The following is an 11,922-nucleotide window of genomic DNA, read 5'->3' as shown; positions in this document are numbered from 1 at the left end:
TTGTGATAACTTGCTGTTAGACGCTAGCGTGATTTTTGATACGTTCGAATATCATTGCAACTTCGATCTATACTCCGTCCAACAAGAAATCATGGTTGATCAAACATAAATAACGATAGGACACAGAGCCGCAACAAAGGTGTTCGCGTTAAATTATTTTTATTTTTAATAGATATTGTCCAGTACTATTAAAAATAAAAATTTAACGCGAACACCTTGTTGCGGCTCTGTGCCCTATCGTTATTTATGTTTGATCAACCATGATCTCTCGTTAGACAGAGTCTGTTTCCTTATGTAGCTAGAAATAAAATCATGACAAATGACTTTGCGCTATTTAGAGTCGTAAACGAGTTTATTTGTACAAAATGTCGAAGGACACGTAATAAAATAGTCGCGGCACTGGAAATCAAATTTCGGAATGACATCGCGGTCCAGACCCGATGTACTTATCGTCGATCGCTCCGACTACGAAATTTCCTCGATCTTCCAGAAGAACCATCGCCGATTTTCATCGTCGTTGTCGAGTCATCGTGCCGCTATCGTGGAATTCAACGATTCGCGTCTTTGCCTCGCTCGGCGATTTTGAAACCAGATCTTGATCTACAAACACAAGAGGAAATTTAGATTTCTATAATCGCTTTTTATCGATCGCGATCGCAGTGGACTGGCCGCATGGGACAACTTCTTTATTTATCAGCAACAGAATAGAGGGATATGCTTTATCCGTGTGAAGATTACCGCGATGCGACGTCGAAATACGAATACGAATCGAATACGAATTATACCCGCAAATCGAACGAGACAAACGTGCAAAAATCGTAAATGACAATAGGAGTTAAGTGACACATCGTTTTAAAGATTTTTTAACTCTTTTTACGTTTTATTTTTTTTTAATTTGGACAAGTGTTTCTCAAGAAACCGCATTTGGAAGTTTTATATCCATTTTCTACACGAAAAGAACGGTTTTGCTGAAGTATCTAAAAATTTATATAGCTATAGATACAGATCTGAAAATAATTTTGTTGCACCATCAAAATAATTATAGTAGGTCGCTGAAGTATGACGATAATGCTGTAAAAAATTTTGACATTTTAGGTATCAGTTTGAGTGTTCTATATAATTATTTTAATGGTGCAACAAAATTATTTTCAGATCTGTATCTAGCTAAATTTTTAGATACTCCAGCAAAACCGTTCTTTCCGTGCATCAATGCAAATTAACTTTAATTTCGGTTTAACTTAATTTTTATTTTTTTCTAATTTTTAGAACTAGAAAAGCATAAAAGATAAGTTAATCCTTAAATACGCAATTTTTCGTAGCATTCTGAGCATTTTTTAAATAAATAATGTCGTTCTGGGTCTTCTAATCCAGAATTAAGGAAAAGAAGGGTTCGAAGGGCCAGAGAAGGCCTTTTATAGATATGCAAAGCCGCGCATTTTTAATAAGGGAGAATAATATATGGAGCATCGAAAAGTTGTTTTGCATATATGCAAAAGCTGTGCACTTAAAGATTAAACCGAGATTAAAGTTAATCTACGTTGATAGAGATGGACATTAGGTACAAAAAACTTATGGATTGTGATCTCTGCGACGACGAAAAGGAACGACTCTTGCAACCGACGTACTTTGCTCTGCGGCAGTCGTAGCGTCGCGGACATCTCGACGACGTCGTTCCTGGACAGGTAAGCGCCTCTCCGGTACCTATCCTCCAACACTTGTAGCTGGGACGGGGAGAACGGGATGCGGGGATGGTCGCCCGTTCGTCGCTTCACTCGTCTCTCGGCGAGGGACCTTCTGGGCAGTCTCGGCGGTCTGTACCGGGTATACTGGAGCCACGTGAGATCGGTCCGTCGCGTCGCGTTCTCGCCGTTGCGGTCGCCACTCCGCTGTCGCTCATCCGCGACGGTGACGAGAGCGTCGCGACGCGTTCTGCCCAGCGTGTCACGCTCCCCGCGAAGTTTCTGTGTCCGTTCCCCGGCTTCCGTTTTCCGCCGCGAGGAATCACATCCCGGAGACTCGTGCCGACGTTTCCGCGCGACGTCGACGTTGGTGCCCGGCGGCGGATCGTTCGCGAGTATGCGGGCTATGCTGAAGTCCGTGGTCCCCGGCGTCCACGAGTCTCGTGCTTCGCTCGTCATCCCGAGAGTCACTAAATCTTCCGAAGGACGAACCCTTCGCTATATATACGCGGTACATACGTATTTGGGGTACCACTCGTGGCGGCCGGGCGCACACGCCTGGGCCCCGTGGGGCACGTACCCCTCCTTCTTTTTTTTTATGAGATTCATCCTCTTTGCGGGCAGATCCAAATTAGACGCATAGTTGCACCGTGCGATGGCTATCGCCGCTACTCGCACGACAAGGGCCACGCTTCGGTAAACGCTGTGTACCTGTCTCATTGTTGCAGCATGCTCTTATACCAGTGTATTATCTGCGATCTGACCGCATCTTCCGGCTACTCCCTAGGTAATAACAATGTAATTGATACTCTGGTAGTGAAGGGAAATGGATCGCTGACGCGGGGTGGAGAACGGATCGGGGGATCGAGAGCCCTGATTTCTATAGGGCAGATGTCCCGGCGCACTGAGGCCTGTATAATTAAAAAGCCACGGGGGTCATCTTAATCCGGTAATATATCCATCTTGTTGATGTAAATATTGAACAGCGTGCGGGGAACATGGCCTCGGTATATTGTTACTTTACCCGATACACGCGCGATCTCTCTCTCTCTCTCTCTCTCTCTCTCTCTTTCTGCGCTCTTATGTTAGACGATACGCGAACGGATCGGGAAACCGTTGCCTTGCTCTACTACTTGCTCGGAAATTTGCAATTTCGAAACCTGTCGCCCTTTTCTTTCGCGTCTTCACGTCTTCATCCTGGGAACTTAATTTCCCAGACAGAGCCAAATCTGTCGGAAACGGCCGACCTGCCGCGATATTCCGTCATCGTACTCCGTTAGGAGATTCCGCTACATCTTCTTCTAATGAATCCCTCCCGCATAGGAAAGATCTGGCATCTAATTTTTTACCCACAAGGATGAGAGACTATACTAATATCAAACGATGAAAGTATAATTAATATTAATAAAGGATTACTCAAAGCAAAGAAGGAAACGAACTCGATTTCTGCAGAAACTTTGAAAAATTGTTTGCAGCCGAAACGGTCTTAGAAACGTCACGACGTCCACAGGTGAACTTCGTTACATCTTACCCGGCGCGCGTACCGCTGACATTTCGCAAGTCTGTTGAAAACATATTTTACAAAGTGTTGCCGGAAAAAAATAATTCTGTTGTTGTATATTTGTAGTGACAGCAACAAAATTTAGTTGATGGAATTAATTTTACGAATTATTTGTCATTAGAGCAAAATCGATTTTGTTGCAAGAATAGCAAAAATTTATTGAGTGTATTTGTCTTTAGAGTCACGTTAATTTGCTATTGAAGCAAAATAATATATTTTCAGTAAATATATTTGTTATCGGAGTAAAATCATTACTGCTCAATAGTCTGTCGTTTCATTGAGAGAAAAGAAAAAATAGGGGGAAAAAAATGCTGAGGCAATATTAACTGCGCAGATTCCTTGTACCCATGCGCTATAGTTGCACATACGCACGCTGTGTCCATGAGCACGTGCGATTTCTGAATGAACGAATGTTGTACGTATTCTATGAATATTGTGTCGTTGTATTCTCCTTCGTCCTTCCTACAAAAAAGAAAGTTCACCGGTTCCACTACACTTATTATGCATCGCAAAGAGCTTAGCTTTGTTGATGTTTGCAGATCTCAATCAATCTCAATGTTCACGAGATTCCTCATTTAGAGATAACTACAAACGCAAGAGTCGCATACTTTCAAGTAATATCTGTCTGTTGTACTTTGTCTGTATATGTATATAGCAATAATGATTCGAGGCTTGCTAGATAGTTGGGGAATGCTCGAAGAAATTACGTCAAAATGATATCGCTCATACAGCCAAAATATGTCGTTTATTTATATAAATATATGTTGTAATCGCAAATTTAACCCTCCGTGTGCATACGTGGGTCTACGGCGTCCGAGCCAAAATGATATCTGCTCGTAACTATAAAACTTGTAAGCCTGCCAGAAAATATTAAATAAATGATGTTTATCAAAACGTCTATAAAACCGTCAATTACAATGTAGACAGATGTTTTGTGAATTTTTTCAGATTTTTAAAAATATATACTTTAAGGTACCTAATAGGGAAAAATAGCGTCAAACGTGACAGATTCACGTATGCAATGGCAAGGTACCGAAAAAACATATGCACACAGAGGATTAATTTGCTCATACAGTCCAATTAAATTGTTCCTTCAACGAAATCATCTGTTTAAAGTTTAAACTGTTTTGCTCATGTAGCAAAAAAATTTTATTGTTAATCGTTGTTAATATGGCAAAAAGAATTTCATAGCCTGAACAAGAACTACTTTGTTCTCACAGCAAAATAATTCGTAGATTCAGCAAAATTATATCCAGCAAACTATAGTGTGATGAGTATTCTTTTAACATTAAATTGTTACAACGGCATAAAATCTTCTGTGCCAGCAAATTATTCTTCTCCATGTTTGCTTGCAAATTTTGTCGGCAGAATGCCAGCAAGAACATAATAAAATCTAATGAAACAGTGGATTAAAGGTGAAGAAAAGTCGCATTGGAATATTTCATTTAAATGATTATGAAACGACCGGATTACGTTCAATTTCTGTCACTAATCTCTGTTGTTAAATTAGCGGACAAAACGGGGAAGTTTACTTAATGCCGATATGATTGACGCCAATTTAATCGAAATTCCAACTAAATCCGACTAAATCTGCTATCAAATGTACTAATAATATTTATCGTAACAAACTACGAAGAGATATATCGTCTGTCTCGCTATCTGTTTAAATTTAAAACAAAAAAAAGAAGGACAGATAAAGACGTCAAATTTACATATCGAGCGCGCGCACAGTAAATTATCCTTCAAATTATCGCCGTCACGCAAACAGACTCTCGGTTTCGTCAGCGAGATCGGGCGTATATAATATTACTCCGTAATTGCGTCATTGCGCGCGGAAATAAATCCGCCTCGCCGCGCGCGGAGAAGTCGCGGTTTCCTCCTTCGTGCGTGTCTGGTGTCCGGAAGGCCGACGACGCGGCACGGCATCGAGCTTCCCAGACGATTTGACGCGACGAGTCACGTGCGCGAGTAACGGGAGTAACCTCGTATATACACAATCTTGACAATCTTGACATACGATCCGCATGAAGAGCGCAATAACGTCGAGGTCGAGGGTCGAGGCCGTCAAAGCTGAACCGCGCGGTTGCATTTTCTTATGACACATTTTTTTTTGTTGGCGCAGGTTCTTACGAGAAGATAATTTTTAATTTTCTCGTTCCTGGTGGGAAGCAGAGAAGCGATGTCTGTTGTCGATCGAGGTCTCACCGATCGAATCGACGCACGTGACAGCCCATAACGGCGCACAGCGCGGTCAGCGAAGGATGGAAATTGGAAACCAGTCTTAAGCCGGATATACATATAGGTTAGGTTCCGCAGAGTCAGCGCGGCGGCGTGGCGTGGCGGAGGCGAGAGAAGGGCGAATAGCCGGAGCCGGAGGCCGGAGTCGCGGGAGGGGTGGACGAGGGGAGTGGAGGGGAAGTACGCGATCGAAAGCGGCGGTGGCGACTGGCGGCGACTCTTCGCCCACGATCGGCACGATCGTCTCGACTGATTTCCGCCGTGTTCGGTGTCAGCTGTTCCCTTGGCGAGAGAAGGCCGGATCCCGTTTGCCGAACGGCAACGCGCCTCTCGACGTTTCTCGCGAATTAGCGGCGGACGTGCGATTCGACGATCAGTGACCGTTCGTGTGCGTGCACCCGCGTCCGAGAACATCCGAAAATATGGAGCAGCAATCGCAGGCGAATGGAAACGGCGCCCCGGTCTCGCCGAGGAAGAAACAGCGGACGTCCGTCGTGACCGGCGGCTCCGGCTCCATATCGAAGGTCATGGTGGTCCTCGGCGCGCAATGGGGCGACGAGGGCAAGGGAAAGGTCGTGGACATGCTGGCGATGGACGCTGACGTCGTTTGCAGGTGTCAGGTACTGTTTCCATGAATTTCATGTCGCGTTTCGGACCCGCCGCGATCTCCACCGGGGGAGAAGAGTCTTCCCTTCTGCGGAATGCGAACGATGGCATGCGACGGAGATTGAATGCGGCCCTTTAAAGAGACCGATATTCCCCGAGCCCTTTCGCGTTGACGATTGATCGTGGGGCGGCAGGGGGAGTGAGGATTAGGTTAGTTCGGGCACGCGATTCTTTAGAAATATTTCCCTGAAAGTACTTAATGCTTGGCATCCGTTGCCCGTCGGATGACGAGCGAGCGTTCGCTCTCGTCACCGGCGATACGAAAAACTTGGGAGTTTTCCATCCCATTCTTCCTGCAGTTTTATTTTTAGCCGCAACCGTCGGCGCGTGTCACCTGACCTGGTGCTGGTGCGCGAGTATCACAAACATATAACCTGACGTTCTGATGATATTACATAATTAACGACCGTAAACGAAATGTATTTCCGAACGAGGGAGAACCGACGAAATTATCGTCTTCACTATCTTTATGATTAAAAAACCAAAAAAGACGACAAATTACTTTATGGCCTCCATATTCCGAACGCACGTTTATCGATAAATGCGCGCATTTATCGATAAAAGAGCGTTCAGAATATGGGCCTATTATCTCTGTAATTTTTATATCTTTCGCATGTCATAAGAGAACATGGAGCTTTTTATATCTTTCTCAAGGACGGTCTACTCTACGCAATTAACGACGGAATCAATGTTCTGAATAATTAATCTCGTTATGCTAATATAAGGCAATCAAAATTGTGTAACATCAGCGTATTATGCATATTTGCATTCATATCTCTGCGGCAGGAATAGTATCAGCTAGAACAGATGTATATCAAGAAGAAATATTGCGATTTGAATGAATGTACTCTGTTTTCTAGTTTAATGAATAAATATTTATATATTTCTACAATACATATTCAATATGAGAGACTACTCATATAAACATTTTTTTCTTTTCCGCCCTCTTTTTGTCGTTTATTTTTAATAGGATAAACGTTTCTAATGTACTCGTATATCCGCATTTTAATGCCATTGTTTATGTTGGTGGCAAAGCCTTCGTTCACTTTTGATTTGCAATTCAATAAATCGGGTCGCAACGCGATATTTCCCGTCATAAATAATGGCGAGTGGCCCTGGTTCTTCAAGTATTAATGTAATTTCGCAGGGAGGAAATAATGCAGGGCATACTGTAGTTGTAGAAGGTGCTGAATTCGACTTTCACCTTCTGCCTAGTGGAATAATCAATCCCAGATGCAAATCCGTAATAGGTAATGACTTCAAATCAACCAGTAAAATAAATCGAGCTATAGATATCCTGGTTTGTGAGAAAAGTAACAATGTCTCTGTGATGATTTTAATGATTAACGTAAGATGAAAGAATGTAGAATAATTGCTTCATGACAAGTGAGACAAGTGAAGACAAATGAGACGCTAAGATCATGGATATATGAAACAGACAATTATATTCCACTTGTATTCCTCATGTAGGTTACTCTCTATATCTCTTGGCATATAGATATTAAATTGTTGATGATATAACTCTGAATAACTCTCTTTTAAATATTGAGAATTATATATATATATATATATATATATATATATATATAATCCACTATTATTCATTCAGACTCTCTTTTGTTTACAGGCAATGGAGTAGTGATTCATTTACCCGGTCTGTTCGAAGAATTGGAAAAGAATGAATCTAAGGGACTCAAGGACTGGGAGGACAGGCTTATAATATCAGATCGAGCACATATAGTGTTTGATTTTCACCAACAGGTCGATGGATTGCAAGAACTGGAAAAAGGCACGCAATCATTGGGGACTACGAAGAAAGGTATAGGGCCGACGTATTCGAGCAAGGCTAATAGAAATGGACTCAGGATTGGAGATCTTCTCGGAGACTTTGACAAGTTCTCCCAAAAGTTTAATACCTTAGTTACATCGTACCAGAAAATGTTTCCCGCTCTGCACGTCGACGTTAAGGTTGAATTGGAGCGTTACAAAATGTACGTATAATGGTCGTTTTCCAATCGAATCGTATCGTCCAAGCGTTTACAATACACGGCTGATTTTTTCACTACAGATATTCCGAACGTATAAGGCCGTACGTGAAAGAAACGGTACAATATTTGCACCAGGCTTTAAAGGATGGCAAGAAGGTTTTGGTGGAAGGCGCTAATGCAGCGATGTTGGACATTGATTTTGGAACTTATCCGTATGTGACAAGCTCGAATTGCAGTATAGGTGGAGTATTGACAGGCCTCGGCTTACCTCCTAGCACAATCGGCGAGATAATCGGTGTCGTGAAAGCTTATACTACCAGAGTTGGCGACGGACCTTTTCCTACGGAACTTTTAGATTCTACGGGAGAACTGTTGCAAAAAAGAGGCCACGAGATCGGTGTAACCACAAAGCGAAAGAGACGTTGCGGATGGCTCGATTTACCGTTGCTCAAATTTACGACTTTGGTTAATGGGTGTGTAAAATATCTCATTTAAAAAATGTATTTTAATAGCTGCTTGATATAAATTGTATACATATATCATAATATGTCGCTTTTACCGTAAGCTAGTTCAAAAAAGCCAAATTTTAGGAGTGTGTAGTACTTCATCGGGGGGAGTAGTGGGACGCGGGGGTTCTGGCAACAGCGCACTAGCGTTTGAAGTAGTGGGAGAGAAGGGGATTGCTCTGATTGGTCGCCGCGTGTATAGTGCGTGCTGCTGTTCACGTCGTTCACGACCATGGCAGTCTAGCAGACGAAAAATCAAGGAATTTATGCTTTAATAATTAATTTTTCTACGAAATGTGCGGTAACCTTCCCCTTTCTTTCGCTCATTTATTTGTAATTTATTAAGTTACATGTGCATATTTTTTTTTCTTTATCATTTGCATTTTTTCTTGCACTTATTTCATTCTGAAGGTATGCTCAATATGTCATTTCCCATAAGAACCTATGTTAAAAATGCAGCCAGTTTCATGAAATTTTAATATGTTGTTCTGGAATGCAAAATAGAATTATGTGAATTTTTTGGGAATTTTTCACCGTCCCGATTTGAAAAAAATCTACTCCAAAAATTTAAAAAGTACAATTTTTGGAGTAGATTTTTTTCAAATCGGGACGGTGAAAAATTCCCAAAAAATTCACATAATTCTATTTTGCATTCCAGAACAACATATTAAAATTTCATGAAACTCTCTGCATTTTGTTGTAGCCATCGAACCTCCTTAATAAGCATTACTCCAAAAACCATTTATTTCCGAGTTATAAAGCATTCGATGTATTCTCCGTTTATTTCACATTTATGCATTGTATTTACATGCGACTGCTCGTATACTCGGCTCGAGCTTCTAAAGTTGATGAATGATGAATATTGTCGGCGTGTTTGTTAAAAATTTCAATTTTCTGTGTTGGTTCATCTATGAATAGCCCTCTATTATTATTGTACATCAGTTATTGTTTTATTTAGCTTTGAAACGATTAATTGTTGACAGTGGTCTAAGAAATGATTGAAGAGCATGGTGTACGCCACATTGGATGAACTGATACAGAACGTTGAAAACGCTTGTCTACAAATACGAAATGAACCTGAAATCTTTGAACGTGTTCGATTCCTCAATGAGAAAGCGTGCCGAAATACGTGTTGAAATGAACGGAAGACACATCAAACATCTGCTGTAGACATAGAGATATAAGAATAGAGTGCGCAAGCGAGCTGAAAAAGCGATATAGGAATAGAAAGAGAAAGCTGTCTTTTCGCGATAGGAATAGAAAGAAAAAGCTTTGTCTGACAGAAGGGGCCCATACTGCAGCGTTCCTTTTCTATTCCTATATCGCAGCCTCTTACGTGCTAGCATATGACTTGCGCACTCTAGTCTTATATCTCTATGGCTGTAGATTAAATTTATTCTTTATTTATTACAGCAGAAAATAACTCGGAAATAAATAGTTTTTGGAGTAATGCTTATTAAGACTTTTCGGTTCGTTTTTACGAGTACTACACACTCCTAAAATTTGGTACGATCTTTTTTGAACACTGTATACATCGTTGTTTCTTATTCTAGATACACCTCTATATGCTTAACAAAGCTTGATATCTTGGATACGTTACCGGAGATAAAAATATGCGTTGGATATCGGTTAAATGGGAAGGACATAGATTATTTTCCAGGCAGTACTTGGGAATTAGCAAAAATCGAACCGGTGTATAAAACGGTCGAGGGTTGGCAATCTACTATCGAGGATGTGCGTTCCCTAGATAAATTGCCGCCTAATGCACACAAGTACATACAAATTATAGAGGAATACTTAGATATTCCAGGTATGTAGATGTTTTTTTAATTCATAATATGCATTTAAATCTGCGAGAGAATTCGATATAGAATATCTTATTTGGTTACAGTCAAATGGATCGGCGTAGGAGCGGGACGGGAAAGCGTAATCGCCCTCTGACGACACACGATCCACATAATGTTACTTAAACGCACGGCATTAAATGTATTATTAATTTTAATTCTATCTGTAACGTTTGCAATGCAAAGCTGATGAGCGCACATGCGGCATATTGTAACACTAAGTTTTCAGCGAATGTAGTATTAATCTTGAATCTGAGCAATGTGTAATTATAACAGCAATGTGAATGATTAGTCATTTTGTAGTCGATATCTAACAACAAATAAGCCGAAGATTATTTTTAAAAATGTTCGTTATATCGTCCATTTATTTTAAATGGATATTCTGTTTTATCAAAGATATATTAAAGTATTTTTGTTTCACCAATTTATTACATTTCGAATTATTTCTAGCTGTTGTGTAAGACGACTTGTCAAGTGTTGAATTTAACAATGTGTTGCCATAATCTTGTCATGAAAGTTAAAATGTGCAAAGAAAAAAAATATATACTGACATATTAAAAATAACTATTCCTATATAACTTAGAGTATTATATAATACTAAAAATTCCTTTTCTAAAAATTTAAAAAAAATCTGATATTGGCTCGAGCATGCGCGCACTGCCACTACGATTCTAACCTCATCTAACCTATAATTCACACAGCATGACACGGTGCACAGTGTGTCAAACGTGGACCTTCCTAAAAGAAATAGGCAAATTGATATAAGTAGTAGTACATTTTGTTTTGCGTCGTGTGAAAATTAACGATTACGCTGCTAGTTCCTATGTATGTAAATGGATAAAAGAAAGATACAAAGAAAATAAGAATTTCCTCCTAAATGGAAAAATAAAATAAAAGTGTCAAAAAACCTAAAACACATATTTGATGGCACGGTATTTATACTTAATAAAAAAAGTGCGTCAAATTGTATAAAGGTCTTGTTCAAGAGTCTTTTGCGTCAGATAATCTGAAAGCAGGATTGAAGGCCCTTCATTTTACAGCCAGTTGGAGTAACCAAAAAAACTACATCAAACAGTTCTAATAAGGTTGACAATATTCCCACAGGAGCAAAAAAACCGAAAAAAGACCTGATGACATATAAATAAAAAAATCTGTAAGTTTACATTCTATATTCTATAAATTGACGTACGCTTTGTATATACAATATGATAACAATTTGTAAAATACAGATACTATGACAATTAATAGTTTGAGGCATTGCGATATATTTCTCACTGATATTTCACACATTTTTATGCGGAGACAATCTTGTCGAATTTAACACTAACATTTAGAAAAAAATGTTCAAATTTAGATATTTTTATTTAACGCTAAATTCCCTGTAAAAAAATATAATAATTGTTTTTATTTGAATAGGGTAGACCGGGGACAAAAGTAACA

General features: G+C 40.1%; 3 protein-coding genes across 6 annotated transcripts in view; 2 read left to right on the top strand and 1 right to left on the bottom strand.

The window, feature by feature from the left end:
- Positions 1–221: 221 nt before the first annotated feature.
- Positions 222–5,583, bottom strand: LOC112452750 (homeobox protein MSX-1). The gene is made up of 2 exons (XM_025013125.1): positions 1,626–5,583; positions 222–600 (listed from the first exon to the last, which is right to left on the bottom strand). The coding sequence occupies exons 1-2, from the start codon at positions 2,136–2,138 to the stop codon at positions 526–528; spliced, it is 588 nt and encodes a 195-aa protein (XP_024868893.1). The 5' UTR covers positions 2,139–5,583; the 3' UTR covers positions 222–525.
- Positions 5,584–5,693: 110 nt separating this feature from the next.
- Positions 5,694–11,046, top strand: LOC112452742 (adenylosuccinate synthetase). Its single transcript, XM_025013102.1, has 6 exons — positions 5,694–6,098; positions 7,292–7,394; positions 7,772–8,135; positions 8,213–8,605; positions 10,192–10,448; positions 10,530–11,046. Exons 1-6 carry the CDS (start codon positions 5,901–5,903, stop codon positions 10,577–10,579), a joined length of 1,365 nt encoding a protein of 454 aa, XP_024868870.1. The 5' UTR covers positions 5,694–5,900; the 3' UTR covers positions 10,580–11,046.
- Positions 11,047–11,143: 97 nt separating this feature from the next.
- Positions 11,144–11,922, top strand: part of LOC112452749 (protein ARV1) — an 8,682-nt gene continuing 7,903 nt past the window's right edge. For all 4 annotated transcript variants that reach the window (XM_025013121.1, XM_025013120.1, XM_025013119.1 and 1 more), the window contains exon 1: positions 11,144–11,635. The gene's annotated coding sequence lies outside the window, so the exon portion shown is untranslated. The remainder of the gene's footprint in view (positions 11,636–11,922) is intronic.

Source organism: Temnothorax curvispinosus, unplaced genomic scaffold, assembly GCF_003070985.1.
Source record: "Temnothorax curvispinosus isolate PA1 unplaced genomic scaffold, ASM307098v1 QBEX01003650.1, whole genome shotgun sequence".
Taxonomy (NCBI): domain Eukaryota; kingdom Metazoa; phylum Arthropoda; class Insecta; order Hymenoptera; family Formicidae; genus Temnothorax; species Temnothorax curvispinosus.
Note: the sequence above shows the minus strand (reverse complement) of the source record. Positions and strands in the feature narration are given on the sequence as shown.